The 19,555-nt window shown below is 30.6% G+C and overlaps 2 protein-coding genes across 2 annotated transcripts; one reads left to right on the forward strand and one right to left on the reverse strand.

Moving 5' to 3' along the window:
* Nucleotides 1–633: 633 nt before the first annotated feature.
* LOC131852114 (facilitated trehalose transporter Tret1-like) lies at nt 634–13,935 on the forward strand. The gene is made up of 7 exons (XM_059202746.1): nt 634–952; nt 2,126–2,261; nt 7,456–7,684; nt 10,381–10,537; nt 10,955–11,344; nt 11,831–12,117; nt 12,573–13,935. The coding sequence occupies exons 1-7, from the start codon at nt 890–892 to the stop codon at nt 12,910–12,912; spliced, it is 1,602 nt and encodes a 533-aa protein (XP_059058729.1). The 5' UTR covers nt 634–889; the 3' UTR covers nt 12,913–13,935.
* A 1,192-nt stretch (nt 13,936–15,127) lies between these two features.
* On the reverse strand, nt 15,128–19,518 carry LOC131852123 (uncharacterized). The gene is made up of 3 exons (XM_059202760.1): nt 19,477–19,518; nt 18,918–19,056; nt 15,128–15,231 (listed from the first exon to the last, which is right to left on the reverse strand). The coding sequence occupies exons 1-3, from the start codon at nt 19,516–19,518 to the stop codon at nt 15,128–15,130; spliced, it is 285 nt and encodes a 94-aa protein (XP_059058743.1).
* Nucleotides 19,519–19,555: the final 37 nt, after the last annotated feature.

A 19,555-nucleotide genomic window follows, 5' to 3' on the forward strand; every position in this document is an offset into this window, starting at 1 on the left:
AAACAATTACAATTACATTACTATTTATATAATTTTCATTTGAATAGTTTGTTAGTTTATAACATTTATAATAATACAATATAATTTTATCGTCGTTTCTTTCACTATATAAGATTACATTATCAGTATTAGCGATTGTTTATTTCCGTGTAATCCCACCGTTAATCGTAAACCGGCTGTAGAGTTAAAAATAAATGGCTAACGTCACTATTGTACTCCCAAATGGGGTAGACAGAATAATTATCGACTGACACAATTATGGTAAAATAAGCCATAAAATTAAATAGCCACTTAAAATGCTTACATTTTCCAGTGTATATTTGAATATAACTTGTCTTATGCGTACAAATGAAAATAAGAATTACTGAATTACAGGACACGGGGCATGACAACGTAGTCCTCCAGAATAGCAACGCTTGAGCGGCATAACGGGTTTCACACAATAATGTGATGTCCCAAGTGCTGTTCATGTATATAGGCGACGGTTACCACTTACCATCAAGTGGGCAATCTTGTTTGCCATTCCGATTACATAGAATATATATATATATATATACATAATGTTAATACTAGATAAGTGTTAAATGTTTATTATTCCATAATTACCTACGTACCATTTATTCGCTTAAGTTTCAATTTATCAGCATTGCTTGTAATTTATTAGTACATATTTATTAATACTGTGTAGACAATAACAGATAAAATGTCCTTATAAATATTATAGATGTAACAGTGAAGTATAATAGACATACGCAAAATGAAAACTGTGCGTAATATATTTTATTAAAGAATATTTCCATTAAAATATATATACTCCTTCTTGCCTAAATGGACGTTTATTTGTGAAACTGTAAATGTTTCATTAAATAGTTGCCAGAACTTTTTTAATATGAGTGAACAAGTTGATCCAGGACGGAAACCAGTGAGCAGATGGAGAGTTGTATTATCACAGGTATGTTTTTTTTAATTGATGATAATGGGATGGTGCACCCGTTGGAGATATCTGATATCGGAATACGCTGGCGGGACACTAGCAGTGGATGATAAGTTGAACATGAGGTCACGTCAGTTAGGCCAACGTGACAAATTTACCAGGAATTTATCACGTTATCACAAATTATATGACTGTTCTCAAACAAATACATAAGTTCTAATGTAATCATAAATACCTTATGTAGTCTTCTTCTGGTAATTTTTTATTATTCTTTAAAAGAGTAGATGAGCTATATGATTAAATAAATAAATATATAATAATCACCTTCATTATAACAAACATATAAAATCGTGAGATCACAAGTACAAACTTCCGTACATTTACTCATCAGATTCTTTGTATGGACGTCTTTGGATTCAAGGTATTTTTATGTTAACGTTATAATATTTGTTTATTTATGTATATAGTGAATTGATTAGGAATTAACCATTATGTAATTATGGGAATAAAGAAATTTATGTAGGTCTATATGTAGACTTGGAGTGAACTGATCATGGTTTCTTTGCAATTTTATTTACCTAGTAGGTAGATCTGTGAATGGATACATATTTTATATAAAACTTAGTGAAAGTTGTAGTTTCTAGGGCAGTAGATAACTGATAGATTTGTATTAGTTAATAATCATAATATATTTTTGTAAAGCATGTATAATATTCCCACAGAGAGATACAAACCAATGCAAACAATCATACACATGTATCAAAATATTTGTGTCTATCTAAACCCGCAACCATCGGAAATAACGCTCTGCACTGCTTAACCACTTATATTATTACTAGCTTACCAATTGCCATATAAATAAAATTCAATATTAAAAAAAATAAGAACATTTAGGGTTATATATATTATTTAAGCCCCAAAAAAAAAAATACATTTTGCCCAGAAAAGGGGTATTTTTCATACCCCTAAGTGATAAGGGTTGTCCCCTTATCACTTAGGGGTATGAAAAATAGACAGTAGTCGATTCTAAGACCTATAGAATATGCATATAAAATTTCATAAAAACCAGTCAAGCCATTTCGAAGGACTATGGTAACTAACTTCGAGACACGATAACTTTATATATAAGATTATTTCCATATTCTAAATACTCAAAACATCATTGACTTTAATTATATTCATTTACTGCAGGTGTTGGCGTGTCTCGCATTGGACTTCTTACTGATCGGACTGGGCATGTCGATCAGCTTTGTAACAATGGTATTACCTGAAGTATTAGATGCAAAGGAGGGCCTAAGCCTCAATAAGAAACAGGCGTCCTGGTTTGGTTAGTATAAACATTTTTTTTACTAAGGATTTGCTTACAAACTGTAGTCGTATCTGATGATAAAGGTTGAATAAGAAGAATTATTGAATCCACGCGATCTTGAGTACTTTATAACTAGTTAAGAATAATAAAAATGGTTCCGTTTTAAAGGTTAACTTTAAATTGATATTAGATTAATTATAATTCCTATAATAAATTTATATTTAACAATGTTGACGATCTGGCTGGTGTAATGCTAAACTACCACACCGCTTTGCGTCCAATGGTCGAAAAGTACGAGTATAAACATATATTCATAAGTATGATTGTTTGTTTGGTCTGGGTGCTTTCTCTGTATATTCTATATATTATAAATAATTTCCTTCACCAGTAATTACGCCCAATATCACATTTTAAGACATATACAAAGTCTATCTATTTTTAGATAGTTAGATAGATAGATTTATTGCACAGTGACACCAGTAGTTTTCAGGCGTCCACTACGGTAACTGTTTACCATCAGATGGGTCATATACCCAATTGATTTCCATTATCATGGTATAAAATAATACCATACAAATTCCATATGTCTATAACTATGGCTATGTTGTTTTATGGAAAAAACTTATCTGAAATCTAGTGTACATTCACTTACTTAGCACCGTAATGTTTGATACATCAATATTTAATAATACTAGTGTTTACATAGGTTTTAGTTAAGAGTTATCTAATTGGTTGCGATAACCTAAATCACCAGTAAAGGTATACACATAGATATGAATACATACTTATACATATATAAATAGAAGTTATGTACATCCGTATGTATTGTTTGTGTCAACAGTTTTAAATCCTTAAAATAGCATTAGCGTCAAATGGTGCAGTTCATGTATATATGTGACACTATCAGGCAGGCCAACAGCTTACTTCATTTACATAATAATAATAATAAATAACCCTGGACAATTAACATAGCGCAATCTAGTTCCACGGTAGAGCTAGAGCTTGTGTTATGGGTACTACTACTTTTTTGCAAATACATAATTAATATATATAGAGCGACACAAACAATCAGACCAATGAAATGTTTGTACCGTGCAAGGAAACAAACCCGCGACCAAAGGAATGAAAGTAGTGTGCTATACTGCTGGACCACCGAGGCTGTCATCATATATACATAGAAGTCGTGTACAACCGTATATATGTACTGTTCGCGTCAATACTTTTACTTGTAGTACGTGTGCTAGATTTCATACAGTACAGAGGTATGATACCTTAGTCCTATAAAATAAAAACTCTTGAAATAGCACAAGCTCAAGAAGAGGGTACTTTTTATATAACGGGAATAGCTTACTTGCCAGTCCCGTTGCATAAAAATAATAACTCCGACCAGAACATAGATATTGTTTTTTTATTTGACATGGTTACAGCTTACCATCAGACACCAAGTTACCTTGAATGCCATTCCAATTACATAAAAAAAACTAATTCCGATTTAATGACTGCAGAATTCGCGACTTTTTACACGCAACGTATTAATTCCATATTTTGAGGTCAATGGAAGAATAATTCATATTGACATTCGTTTAGTCTTGTTTACGTTTTACATAAAATAACAGTACAAAAAAGTACAAAATTAAATCGATATTGAAATTCAATTGTTCAGTATAAATAATAATACAGTGTTCTGAAACCATTTTCATTATACTATCTACTATATACTTAATTTAATAAAGTATACGCAATTAGTAGATTACAATTGGAAAGTGTCATTTATTTATAAATCCACTCATCCTATGTACCTGCTGTCCCACCTCGGAATCTTCATCCACGACATCATCTATCCTTCCGATTCAGTACTAAAAATGATCTTCTGTCAATACAGGGGTATTGATCGACCGATCGATCCCCCATCCAATTCAAACGGGCATCGAAATTACGACCGCCTGAGCCGAGGTTCGAACCCCTAGCTGTGCCCTCAGATTAAAGGCCAGTTGCGGACAACAGCATTAGAGTAATCCGAAAAAAAAATCTGTCAATAAATAGCTTCTGTAATATTAAGACAAGTAATAGACAAGCACTTCAATGGTCACACATTTAATGTTCATACAAATTGAGGTGCTTGCATCATTTATCTTTATCTATGTCTGTGGTATAAATACAGATATGGTTTATGTCACAATATTATCTTGTTATTATATTAGTACACTCACCAATAATACTATGTTAACACTTTTGTACTTTATCACAATAGCAATTTGAAACATTTTTAATTACTTATTTTCAATACTAGTTGTCATCTAATGGTCGAAATTCAACTGTAATTAATTAAAATTATAACTATGAATATTATTAAGGTTCTATTGTCAAAAATTATATTGTCTTCTATGCGTGTTGTATCAAATACGTACTTATGTGTGTATTGTTTTTATTCATTAATTTAGTGTATTGTATGTATAATACATATATCAATTCCTCAAAAGTTTTCTTCTATATAAACTATAAGTGTGAAGCGTAATTTCGTTAATCTCTAACAAATACATAGGTATAGCTTATATCTGTACAATATTTAGTGAAACCATCGCTACCTCAATTTTGTTAATTCATTCTTTCGTTGTACAGATCCGTCAGATGTTTGAATTTCACGGCTTGTTCTGTACTATAATACGTATTATACATATAGACCTTCCTCTTGAATCACTCTATCTATTGCTAAAACTGCATTAAAAGTCGTTGCGTAGTATAAAAGATATAAGCAAATAGACTGCGGAAACGACTTCATTTTATACTGTGTAAAGAAGATTGTCGTTTGATCACCATCTATAAATGGCCATCTTCAAATGTCACAACCGGTGATTGTTATGACTGACACACAAGTGTATGTGTTATATCATAGAATAATGTTATCACTGCCGATAACAATGGCGGTAACTTTTCGCTTCTTTATATCAATTTAGACTTTGTTCAATATTAAATACTTTAATAACAATAATAACAATTCATTTTCATAGATAGTTAAGAGGACTATTACAAAATGATGCCGCTCAACTTTAGGTTTAATCGCATGGATTTACGCACACACACAGTAATACACGCACACAGGTTCATTTTGTGATTATATATTTTAATGAATAGCGTAATTTCGTTAACGTTTTACCTTCTAACAAATACATAGGTATAGCTTATATCTGTACAATATTTAGTGAAACCATCACTACCTCAATTTTGTTAATTCATTCTTTCGTTGTAGTTGTGTTTTCAGGCTTTGTTTTGATGCCATATTTATGTACTAGCGTGGTATAATGAAATTGACCAAATAAAGGAAATATATTTAGATTATAACCTAAAAAAGTTTCTTCGTTTCAAGTTTCAATAAAACAGATACTTTTATACAACCTTTTATCTACTTTTAATTACAATATGTTTGAATTTCACGGCTTGTTCTGTTCTATAATACGTATTATACATATAAACCTTCTTCTTGAATCACTCTATCTATTGCTAAAACTGCATTAAAAGTCGTTGCGTAGTATATTCTTGATAAAGATATAAGCTTTTTATATAAAATAGACATTGATTATATGTAATGCGCTATAGAGTTTTTGGACAGAACCTTAAAAGACTTCTTTTATACTGTGTAAAGAAGATTGTCGTTTGATAAAACACCATCTATAAATGGCCATCTTCAAATGTCACAACCGCATGTGATTGTTATGTCCCATTGGATATACTGACACACAAGTGCTTATATACCAAAAATACCGATGTTATATCATAGAATAATGTTATCACTGCCGTTTATATATAACAATAAACGGCGGTAATTTTTGACTTCTTTATATCAATTTAGACTTTGTTCAATATTAAATACTTTAATAACAATTCATTTTCATAGATAGTTAATGTGTGGTCAATAATGTTCATGTAACACTTTTCAACAGGTAGAGCTTGTAATATCAGTTATGTAAAAAATGTTTCAATATTTCTTTTTTATTTAAAAATTAATTTCAGGAATAATTAAAATACTTTATAAACTATGTAACTACAATGATTCTCTGTCGATAAATAACTTTACTAATATCAAGGCAAGTAAAGTTCAATAAGTCAAGTTCTTGTTATATAAAAGAAATGCATAAAAAATCTTACGATTAAAAATTTCGTAACTTTTAAGAAAACTATGTGATAGTTGTTTGTTGTATACATAATACATATGTATATTTCTTATCGAGGGCTTTGAAATATATATAGTCTCATATTACAAAAACCACAAAGTGTTGAGTACAGCCAGACGTTAACCGACACTATGCTGTACCTGCGTATGATAGATATTTAATACACAGAAATTTGCTTTATTTCTATAACAATACATACAGGCGCTTCGTATCTATTATAAAGAATATTATATTTAGGAACAATTCATACCAATTAAAATTAAATATTTATAAGATAGCGTCAAGGCTGAACCTTCATGAATATAATATCAAATAGGTTAGTCACAATTAATACAAACTGTTAGTATAAAAGCAATACTTGATCAAGAATATTATTATGATATTACTACCTGTACCCGTTACCCGTACCCGGTTTCACCCGTGTGAAATTTATAGCCTATGTGTTATTCTGATATATAAGCTATATTACTGTAAAGTTTTATCAAAATCCGTTCAGTAGTTATTGCGTGAAAGAGCAACAATCATCCATACTCACAAACTTTCGCGTTTATAATATTAATAAGATATATCAAACATAGTAGGCAATTCTACTGCCGTTATTCGGATTAATTTTATTTGATATCATGACTAGAAAGATAAATTGACACAAAGTTTTTGGCACTGACCAGATTCGAACTCACGAACTTTGAGGCCTGTTTGTTTGGGTAGTAGACCACTAGTGTACGACGCTCTTAATAAAATAAATAGAAATATATTTTTGTGATATTGACTATATTACTTACTTATTGAGGGCCTCGGTGGTCTAGTGGCTTAGTACATCGCTTTACTTCCGGTTCGATTCTTCGGGCGGTACAAACAATTGTATTCATGAGTATGATTGTTTGTATCAGTCAGTGTGTATTCTGTGTATACAAATACAGGTATTTAAATATTTATACCAGTTATTTAATACGTATAACAGAAGCTTTACTTAGCTTGCGACTAGATGGCGCTGTGTGAATTGTCTAAGGTGATTAATATAATGATTACTTTTTACTTTGCAGGAAGCATGGCATTTCTATGCCAACCATTTGGAAGTCTATTCTCCGGTCCACTACTGGATTACTTCGGTCGGAAACGTGCCTTATTTCTAGTAAATATCCCCCACGTGGTAGCCTGGTTACTGATGCACTATGCCTGGAATGTACCATCGCTTTTCATAGCAAACGCACTGCTGGGTATAGGAACAGGCATCATGGAAGCGCCTTCAATCACATATGTTGGTGAAGTAAGGTATTGTTTTATTTATTTGTTAATCTTACTTTAATTATTAAAATTTTACTACCGAAGTATGCTTGTATCGATTTTGTATATATAGGTACATATATTCACTAATACCATGGATTATTTAAGCTTCCTATATAATCTATGGTATTATAGACAATTCGCGGTAACACACATTGCCAATTATTAAAATATTTTTTATTAGATAATAACAAAGTTAATAAAACATAGAAGTTAAATCAAAATGTATGCTATTTATAAACAAAGAAATCTTTTATTTATAAATTATGTATGCCTTACATCAATTAAATTGTATGTAATATTGTGTTACAAGGAATAGGAAAGATTCCAAACATCGTGATATTACATTTCAAGAGCTAAAACATTTATCTGTATTAACACGAAATTTAAAAACAATTAACGAAAAACTTAAAACTATTTCTACATTGTATGAACATAAGTTTTAAAAATGTTTTTTTTTATTGACGAGTTTACACTTGGTTACTATTGGAAATCAGAACGGTGTTGCATAGGTCAATAGTCCGACTGAACCTAATAATGTGAGACCAGATTTAGTTTTGATACGGCGGCTTGTAGGAGACCATATCAATCATTATTTACTACGAAACGATAAAATACTCACCCGCACATGTGATAGATTAAAATCATTTATAAATCACTGAACAATGATAAACAATATTATCTTCAACTCTTGAATATATCTGTTTACTATTTGCCGTTCAAATTTAAATCTTAGATCACAGTTATCTAGACAACAGATCAATTGATAGGTATTTCCTTATTGTTCTACTTATGTGGGATTACCTTAGATCACATTTAAAGGAAATGTCATTGTATGAGATAATAAAACAACAATCAATGAACTGATATTATTTTGTTTCATTCAGCTACTATTATTACATATACCATTAAAGACAATCTCGACTATCATACTGTATTACAAAGATTTGCAGATTTTTCCAAATGGAAGACAAAACGCCACTACGCATCCTATGTGGTTGTAGCCCACTCAAGCTTAAACAAAATATCTCCATTGGAAAGTACACACTACTCTATCCTGAGGAAATAAAAACCTTCGCTCTTAAGAATATCCTTAAATTCTTATCGGCGGCTAACTGTAGAGAGAGATCTCTATAGAGATAAGAACCTAGGAAAAGATTTCATAAAAAACTCCTTAATAAAAAAATATTCTGAATGATTTTTTGTTGGACGGAATCGAATGTGAATGCAACATATGACATGCCCATATTCCTCTGGTTATATTTAAATCTAAGCAGGGTCCGTTGTCCGTTTTATTTCAGTGTCACCTTTACCGGAATAATGAGATAAATAATAGTGAATTTAACTAATTCATTCAAGCTGAAAATTAATAATTACAATAGAACCTTATGGCCTCTTGTACACGTCATATTTTTTATCATTATTCCTGCCATTGAGATGGCTGACTACTTCAATTGAGAAGAACTGGCAACACGCCTTTTTTTAATATAAAATGACCAAACTAATGAAATGTGCTTCCGCAAAATAACTCCTAACTCTATAAAGTATAATCCCACTATTGATTAAATTGAGCAAATATTATTATGTCGACCCCAAATGAATGAGATAAGGAAAAAGCAGATGATGACGATGATGATGATAATCCTAATATTGATGCAACATACTGTTCAAAGCAAAGTTGTTTAATTGTTGACAACTTATGAGTCAAACCTTGTTTTGCTCTAGGTACAGTTAAATATTCAATGAGTAACGAATTATGGAATTTGGATCAGTCAGATAAATTACTTGACAATGACAATAAAACAATTAACGGAGATTAATACAGTATGAGTATACGTGTATTTTGCTGTTAACTTTATTTGTAGTCAGATCTACGGTTTTGATAGCAATGTAGACATGTGGTATTAATATGATATGTGTTATTATGTGGACTCCAAACTAACTAATTCTTCAATAATATTAAACACTGATAACAAATAATTCGATTCCTCGCACGGCGCATACATTTTTATTTATTGAGTATCTCGATGATGTCTATATATCATAGAAATAGAAATAGAAATAGAAATAATCTTTATTCAAATAAACATTACAAGCACTTTTGAATAGTCATATTTTGATTCTACCACTCATTCGGAATGCAGATTCATCACAAGAAGAATGAGCAAACTTGTGTTCTTTTTAATAGATGTTTTTTTATATAAATAATTACAGTGTAACAAGTAAGAGGCATGCGATAATCAACATAGAAATCGCTACGCACTCATTATTAGTGTAATTAGATAATATTGTCAGTGGTATGTATTAAATTTTTTTCTACAAAAACATTATTATCGTTTACGATTTTTTATTTCGTTTATTTCGTTTACGTTTACATATATGTATTTACAAAATTAAGTCGTATTAAGATTACAATAGAATAAATTGATTGATATTCAAGTAAAAATATTTACGTAGATTTCGCTTTTTATTTGTCATATTTACGATACGATATTTTGCAACTGTGTATTCTAGTCATATTTAGAGAATTAAATGAAAATTCCGTGCATGAACTACTATTGCCATGCACGTTTGTCATTCAAGTAATCGTTTAGTGTGTAATAGATATTGCTCAATAAATATGATTTGACAGATGCTTTGAATTTATTTAAAGGTAATATATATAAATATTGTATTAATTTCAGTGACCCTTCACTTCGAGGGTTTCTCACTACTCTAACGAATGGGTTTACATCCACCGGCATCTTTGTGGCTTACTTGCTGGGAACAGTGTTGCCATGGAGACAAGCTGCTCTTGTTGCTCTTGTGGTTCCGCTGCTCACTATGCTTCTAGTCCTGTTTGTATGTTGTTCTCATTATTTTGGTATGCATACTCGAAAGTTAATTTATATAATTATTAATTAAATATTTATTCAATTGTTTAAATACTCATTACATGAGTTATCGTAATTAGTAATTTAATTAAGTAATTATTTTAATAAAGTTAAACCCAATATGGGCATAGTTACACAACAAGTTACTTATATTGAATCATCAATCAATAAAATAAAATAGTTATTTTTATTTGGAATGGATAGGTTTGAAAATTCTGTATAATAAAAATAATTTTCACTATACAAAAATATTAAGACAAAGACCTTGTCTATAACATAAATGCGTGGACCAATTTGCACATCTTATCGGTATAAGGATTATCATAGTGTAATGTAGGATTACAAAAGAATAAAAAATCTAATGTAATATTGAATTTCGCTATAGGTTCCTGAGACTCCTGTATGGTTATTATCGAAAGGTCGTAAAAAAGAAGCATTGCAATCGCTTTGTCGTCTCAGAGGTTGGGTAAATCCAGAGGACGTTAAAGAAGAGTTCGATAAGTTAATCCAATATGGCGACGAAATACAAAAATGTGTCATATGTGTCACAGAAGGAAAAACTGAAATGGCTTGTGAACATTCGAAAATGAATTTCTTCCGAAAGATTATATACAAATTTAAATACATATTGATGGTGAAAGAAACAACAAAACCTCTCCTTTTGGTAATGGCGTACTTCCTATTCCATTCCATGAGTGGCTTCATACCGATCAGACCAAATATGGTCAACTTTTGTAAAGCGTTGGGTATGAAATACGACTCTAAAGTAATTGTGGTAAGCATAATATTTGTAAATTTTTTCTTGACTATTTTTAAATTTTATCTCTTTATTATTATTTTTTCTTTTGTATTTATTAGCAAAACTTTTAAGAGCAAATAACTATTACCACTACCTGTGCTACTACTAACGAACAAATCTTCCACTTTCTGAGAAAATTACAGTAGAGCATCGGTAAATCCATTTGTTCAATTTCCAAAATTACTCCTCTGAAGTATTGCTACATTAGAGCGTATATATACATTGTTTTCTTCATTTTCAGTAAACAATTTCATTATTCAGTAATTTCAGTAAACAATGAGAGATTTTGTTTATGTCTTGTAGGTGCTTACATAATGAAGTGGTGTCCGTGGTGCTGTTCATAAAATTACGTTACCATCACATCTTGTACCACCTTTTTTACCAATCCAGTTAAAAAATATTAGAGCTCTTAATTATTTGTCCATTAATTAATTATCACCCAACTTTGTTCGGCTTTTTCAGGTTTTCGTCGGTGCTATTTTAATACCAATAAACATCGTCGCTGCAATTATAATCAAACGTATTGGAAAGAGGAAATTGATTTTGAGTGCGCTTCTCTGCAATGCCATCTCCTGTCTTGCTATTAGCATCTACGCCACCACTAGATTATCTCCAGATGTTTTCTCATATGAATTTAGCACGTTCCCGGATAAGAAAGATATTTTACCTGTTGTGCTGTTTATGTTGTTAGTCTGCACTAACAGCTTGGGTATTCCTTGGGTACTGTTGTCAGAAGTATTTTCATTCAGGTACGTAATCGCCAATGTAAATCATGTATATAGGTATATCTATCTCCAAGCCAGATCCCTTATCTATTATTTAGTATCTATTTTCACATCTTTTATTCACCTCCGCTCAACCAACTCACAAAAGAGTACTCATAATAAAGAACGAAGAATAGATAGTATTTTCTTGTAGTAGTAGTTTCTTGCTCGTTCTTCTTGTGATGAGACAGCTTTCCAAATGAGCGGTAGATTAAAAAAAATGTGATGACTATTCTAAAGTGCTTTAATGTAAGTTTATTTGAATAAATGATTTTCTATTATATTCTATTCTGTTCTATGCTTCTCTATTCTCTTCTGTTCTGTACTGTTCTGTTCTGTTCTATTCTATTCTATTCTATTCTATTTATAATTTTAGGGTGAATAAGTTTCTAAATTAAAATATTACCGTTTATTAAAGGCTCTAAATAATTTCATTTCAGGAGCCGCGGAATGGCCACCAGCCTTGCAGCCGCGTATAGTTACGTCATATACTTCATAGCAACAAAAACCAATTACAACTTGGAGGCATTTTTCCACATAAGCGGTACATTTGCCATATATGCTGCGTTTGGTATAGGTGGCACGATATACCTATACCTCTTCTTACCTGAGACTGAGCGCAAAGATTTAACCGAAATAGAAGCATTTTTCAAAGGAGATAGACGAATATACGCTGATGATTGTTTTATTAATTCATTTAGAAAGAAACCGAAGGATATTCATGATGCTGATAAACCAATGCTAGTTAATTATAATTGTAATGATATTGCAAAGGCATAAACTTTTTGGTGTGTAATTCTATGATTTACAATTAATATACAATCATGTGTAAATTAGAAATAAAAGTCTAGTGTGATACCTATATAAGACGAAGAGAAAACATTTTTTATGTAATGCGATATGGCTTACCTAACGGTAAGTGGTAGCATACATGAACATTACAAAGAACATCATGTGACACCCGTGATACCACACATGCGTTGCCATTCCATAGGACCAAGATATCATGCCTCTTATCTTATAACTACACTACCTGAACCTACCCTACAACGGAAACACAGCTATGAAACCTTGACGGCTTGACTGAGGTACCAAACCTAGCGACTTATTACACTCTACCTCTCATAAAATATAGACTAAGTGAACACCCTAAAATGCTAGAAGTCAAAAATTATAAGTAGCTGTAGAAAGTAGGTCTACTACTAATGAGGATGACGTTGACGATATTTTGTATACAGGGGCGGATCGTGAATTTGTGGGGCCCTGAGCTAAATCTTCTTAGGGCCCTACATAATTATATTATTCAAGTAAAAAAATACACCGACCAAAAGCAAGCGACCAGAAATTCCTTTCGATAGACGTGCGCTCGCATAGGTTGATTGATCTCAGTGTTGCTAACCTTATGATAGCTTTTTTAACATTCTAGATATTTTCTTATATTCTAAATATCGTTTCAGTGGGTATGGAGGCCCTTTGTATCCTCGGGGTCCTAGACTGCAGCCCAAAAAGCCCTTAGGTAGATCCGCCTCTGGTTGTATATTATAATTGCAATTTAAACTATTTTAGGAAAAGCTCGAATAGTGCTATGCTGTGTGATAGTAAACAATTTTATTAAAGAAGCACTATTTCATGATAGAATTGTAAATATTTGCAGAATCGTAATATGTAATTATATTTTAGTTAATGATGACCACTTCATGCATAATTATTATTATTGGCCAGGGTTATTACTGTGATATATGCATATTCCCCAATTTTATCTATTATTGTTATTTCTATACAATATATTTAGTGTAGTTATATATTTAATGAAATAAAATAGTATTATTAAGTAAATAAATTGTATCAATACTGAATTAATAAATATTTGCTATTAAATGTATGATTTTATTATCATATACATATGTCTCTTAAAATGTTTAATTACATATATACACAGAAAACAGTCTATAATTGAAACTTTAGTATTATAAAAAATATTCTTTTGTTTTAGTTTTGTTGTGGATAAATTTAATAACCTTTTTGAAAATTATCCTCTTACATTATTAGTAAGTAGCTATAGGTTATAGTTTATTTAAAAATATTTCAACAATCACACCTATGCGAAGTCTGTGACCCTTGCTAGTCTATAATATTCGTTTGAATGCTCCAGTTAAGTGTTTTACCTCAATTTATATAAATGCTACTATCTATATTATTCTGCTATTATGCTACTATCTATATAACTGTTAAAAACGCTAAAAAAGAGTGAAGCTTGCTAATATTTTATATACTCTGTGACATATTTAGATAAAAAGTGATATGTCTAATCAATAATACAAGTCAATAAAATTTAAATTGCTACATAACAACGGGGTGACACAAATTAAAACAATAGTAAACACTATAACAATGCAGATAAGTACTGCGAAAATAAAATAAAATCATCAGCAAATTTTTGTTCATGTTATATACATCATAATGGTTTACGCATTTTTGTTAGCTTACTTGGCGCAAAATGATTATTACGGTATAGGAGACATGAACAAGTGTGAAATGTGACAACGTAATGTTATTGTTACTAATTGTATAGGTATCCACTTCTGAACTAATGCTATAAAATCGAAAAATTTGTAAGTAAACTAAAAAAATCAGATCGACCCCAAATATTTGTCTTCTTTTTCCTTAAAAAAAACAGACCTCCTACCGATTATCAGATTGACTGCTTATTTACTAAATATAAAACATATTTTATATAATCAATAAAGATTGTAGAGGCTCCATTGCTAGCAATGTTCTGGCAGGTCTACCTCCAAGATCCCCTCTGGAAGCCATCGTGGTTGACTTTAGGTTAATGCATCATTACAGGCGAATTAATCTGACTTCATGCGTATTCTGGTGCACCTAGTGGTTGATGCGTACATCAATTCACGCAATAAGGTATATCTGATGCGCAGTGGAATGATTTCTATTATAATCAATAAAAATAAAATAACCAATACATGTATTTGATATGTTATTTATTATTCTGCAATACTCTAAAGAAGTCCCTGGTTTCCCCTTTGATTGTGGTTATCCAAGCATTCGGTCTATTACAATGAGGCCAACATTCAATTTTATCTGAAATGGGATGTTTTATTTTTTATTCTACTACTGCATTACTAAGATAATCGCTATTAGAATCTGTGTCGGCTACGGGTACGATACCTGATGCAATACTTTTTTGATAAGTTACTGTTGTGGTACTATCTTCACACGCTGTTTGTTCGAAATCTGTAAAGCAATTGAAAATACTATTCACAATACGTTTAACTTGACTGAATTCTTCTATAAATTATATTATGTTTGTGCATGCATTTAGAAGGATAAAATCTTTATTCATATCAACTGTGCATTTACTCTTGCGTGAATTACTTAGAAATAAGTATATTAATATTAAAAGTGGGAAAGCTTGTCCCTTATTTGTTGCCTTCATACGACTAAACTGCTGAAAATATCAAAATTAAATTTGACGAAAAGATAGATTTTATCACAAAGATGGATATAGACTGCCTCTTATAAAAAAAGTCGATGAGTTGCGGGCAATAGCTAGTAGTTTGTGTTTATTTAGTTGGTTATTTATACGCATTTATTAGATTTGCGTAGTATTACCTTTCAGGGACTTGTAATAGGGTCGTCGAATAGTCAACACTGGGCTTTCAAACTATTCCTTTCGACCGTTTATTCACGAAATGGTAACAAACAGACAGATAGACTGACATTATATATACACCCATTAGCATTTATATTATTAACAATTCATAGCAATTTCAACAAACAGATTTAGTTAAATAATTATTTTAAAATATTATCGCAAGCTGCAGAAAAATAATTGTAATCTTAATAACAAATATTTTAATATACAAAGCTAAAACAAGAATGTTTGATAAAATAAAGAAGTCCAAGAATGTATAGTATATATAGTACTCCACAATATTTTCACATGAAATAATACAAATTGTTACGATACTAATCGTTGACAATTTTAAAGACGCAAATTCTTGGATGCCACCATATGTCATTCTTGCTATTTATTCATTAACTGTATTGATCCATCTTAACAATTTTCTTTTAACTTCTTTATTAGCACTCAACTTCAAAGTATGATTTTCTTTTTTAGGTTTTGATATACGAGTAGTAGATACTTCATTAGCTATTTCGGAATTATCATGCGTTATATTATCGGTACTTAAGTTAAATGTTGTAGTTTCATTTGCAGATGAAGACAGAACTGATGTATTATTATGAGTTGTTGTTGTATTAAATGAAACAACTTCAGTATTAGTTTTTATGTTTTGTATACTCATTGTCCTGCCGGGTGTTTCATGGTTACTATTTTTTGGAGTAATATTAGTAGTTACAGTATTTTCTTTAGTATATAGTAGAGTATTGTATGTTGTATTCAGAGTGGTCAAATTACTATATGTAGTATTTTGTTTAGTATAATATGGAGTAGTAATATTCTTATTTTTAGTAATGATTGCGGAAGATATTTCATTATTAATTTTCAATGGCGTCTCTAAAGATCCTAAATTAATAGTATTAGAAAATATCTCTTCAGTAGTAGTTTTCCAAGTTATTGGTCTATTACAACATATAGTTTCTAATATAATGCTTGAATTCTTATCAGATATTTCAGTTATAGATTCATTCTTTATAACGTTTATCGTTATTGCATAATTGACAATTTTGGTAGTGTTTTCTGTCAGTTTATTTATATGACCTTGATTTATCTTGTCGGTTTTTGAATGATACATAACATCATGTATTGGCGATTTTACTATATTATTTGTAGTTGAAAAGGAGTATAAGCTATTTTTTCTGATAAAAATATATGTTAATTAACCGTAGTTACTTTTATATACATTGTATTAATTAATGTATGTATTATCATTATTACCTTATTTACTTATCTGATTATGAATGATTGAATCAACTAAAGTTGTAACTAAACAAAATAGTATATAAGTAGTAACCTGAAATTAAAGTAATAAAGTCCAATTTTTTTTAATTCTTACTTCAGTCTACATCATACCTATATATTAAAATTTAATTATTGGAGAAGAAGTTTCTTATTGAATATACCTATTGTGAATTATGCTAAAGATTATTGCATTTCAAATTTAAAAAGTTAGTGTTTAAAATATAGTAAAAATAAATGACTTAAAGTATATATATAAATATAAAGGTAAAACAAATATATTTCAATATTGCAACACTTTAATATATAATAAAATTGTTATCAACAGTTGGTTATGTGACTGTTGCATGAGCCTGTTACTTTGGTTGTATATTCTGAAAGATAACAAATAAATATATGGATTACTGTATGAGACTAATTCGTGCTCTATTCAGTTATTACTAGTTTTACTCCAATCTTTGTTTTGAACAGTCTAGACTTCTTAAGCCTTATTATTGACGGTACGACTAAAGCACAGTTTAAATAAATAAATCAAGCAAGACTCACAATATGATCCCATTGTGACAATTATTTTAATAGCGTAGATAAACCAACTAAGTATAAATTAATTTTGATTATTACTTATATATTATACAATCAATGAATGTGGAGACATAATAATTTTTTTTTTTAAGTTTTTATTCTGTGTTTACATGAGAATTTTATAATAATATAATCTTAATCTTAGTGATATTATATGAGATCCTATTGATCCTATTTGGTGATTTTTTGCGAAATTCACGTTGTTAGGGTTCACATCGATATTGGAGAAACATCCGATAATTTAAAAAGATTAAAAGTTACGTCGAGATGTATCGTGAATAGGAGGCCTTATATAATATAACGTACATTACCTTATAAATATATAATCATAAAAATAAAGATTATAATTAATCGCCTCATCACAAGTGTAATATACAATAAAATAAAGAACTTAATGATAGAGCATTAACCTCTGTACGTTACGTAAAGGATAAGTTGATACTTTTATTACTGCTGATACGAGAATATTTACTTATACGTATTTGTTCTCTATGAAAATAAATAATAATTGAAGGAAAGAGGAGGAGAGGAAGACCAAGACACAGCTATATCAAGTAAATGAAACACAAAATTGAAGTCGTGTCATATCAACATTTAATGACCATGATTTAAAATCGTGAAGCCACTTGCATGAGCTCTACCAACACGAGCGTGGCTTTTAAATTATGAATTAATTAATTAATATTAAAATAAATAAATAATTCTGAACAATTCACACCTCTTCTTAGGTTGGGACTGGGATACACCACGTTGTCCAAAAGTAAGCAGAGGCGGATATTATACTATGAGTACCTATTAGACAATTGATAGGTTTTATGTATACCTATGTTAAGATATATTTATATGTACCTCATATTATACAACTTTTGGCAGTTATCATTATATCTACTTAGTAATCTTTATACAGTATAAAACAAACTCGACGACGATGTCAGTTCTCTTATATCTTTTAAAGTAAGAAAGTTATAATGCAGTTTTCAGCAATAGATAGAATAATTCAAGAGGAACATCTATATGTATTATAATGCATGTATTAGACATGTAAACGTTATAGTATAGAACAAGCCGAGAATTTCAAAGATTTTTAATACATCCGCTGGAACGGCTGGCTGGTTATCATAAAAAACAATAAGTAAGTCGTGTAATAAACCATTCCACAATTTTTGTTCGAGATCTTCAATGAACAAGGCTCATTCGCACTTAGCCAGTTTATTCTCTAGTCTAAATCCACCTTTATAAATTGTATAGTAAATGGTATACTTACGAGTATCATAGTCGCAGTTGTACTCATACATATCGCATTGGTCAATGAATTGGCGGCGGCTGCAGCCGTCAGCAGTGGACGCACAGACAGTCCGACTGTCATATACACACACAGACGCCATGTTGCAGTAATTTATTGGCTGTTAAATGAAATTAGAATATAAATAATATTTACATACTGATATATATATAAATACGACGGCCTCGGTGGTCTAGCGGTTTAGTACACCGCTTTACTTCTGTTGGTCACGGGTTAGATTCTTCGTATGGTACAGACTTTTGTATTGATAAGTATGATTATTTGATCGGTCAAGTTGATTTATGTATATATATCAGCTGCCTAGCTTGCTTACCGTGGGACTAGATGGCGCTGTGTTGATTGTCCAGGGTAATTTATTATTTATTTTATATAAAAAAAACATTTTTTTTAAATGTCTCCTGCTGACTTTGCTAAAAGACATCTTACGTAGACATCTCAATCTTATCTATTACAGCGGTAAAGTAACTTGCTTTGTAAGCTGTATTTTTGTTGTAAAATGGAGATAAGGCAGTGAAAATACAGGAAATGGAGACGTAATCTTAGCCTTCTGGGATGGCAACATATTAGTGGTATCATGATAATGCGATATCCATGTGCTA

The sequence above is a fragment of the Achroia grisella genome, unplaced genomic scaffold (genome assembly GCF_030625045.1).
Source record: "Achroia grisella isolate CSIRO2021 unplaced genomic scaffold, CSIRO_AGI_Agris_v1 utg840, whole genome shotgun sequence".
NCBI lineage: Eukaryota > Metazoa > Arthropoda > Insecta > Lepidoptera > Pyralidae > Achroia > Achroia grisella.

What these genes read in the sequence shown, in the direction of transcription:
- LOC131852114 (XM_059202746.1), top strand. Translation starts at nt 890, where the DNA reads ATGAGTGAACAAGTTGATCCAGGACGGAAACCAGTGAGCAGATGGAGA. An exon ending in GGAGAGTTGTATTATCACAG is followed by an intron (nt 953 to 2,125) that starts GTATGTTTTTTT and finishes CATTTACTGCAG; the next exon opens with GTGTTGGCGTGTCTCGCATT. An exon ending in ACATATGTTGGTGAAGTAAG is followed by an intron (nt 7,685 to 10,380) that starts GTATTGTTTTAT and finishes TATTAATTTCAG; the next exon opens with TGACCCTTCACTTCGAGGGT.
- LOC131852123 (XM_059202760.1), bottom strand. Translation starts at nt 19,518, where the DNA reads ATGTTGCCATCCCAGAAGGCTAAGATTACGTCTCCATTTCCT. An exon ending in AGATTACGTCTCCATTTCCT is followed by an intron (nt 19,057 to 19,476) that starts GTATTTTCACTG and finishes TTCATTTAACAG; the next exon opens with CCAATAAATTACTGCAACAT. An exon ending in CAACTGCGACTATGATACTC is followed by an intron (nt 15,232 to 18,917) that starts GTAAGTATACCA and finishes ATCCCATTTCAG; the next exon opens with ATAAAATTGAATGTTGGCCT.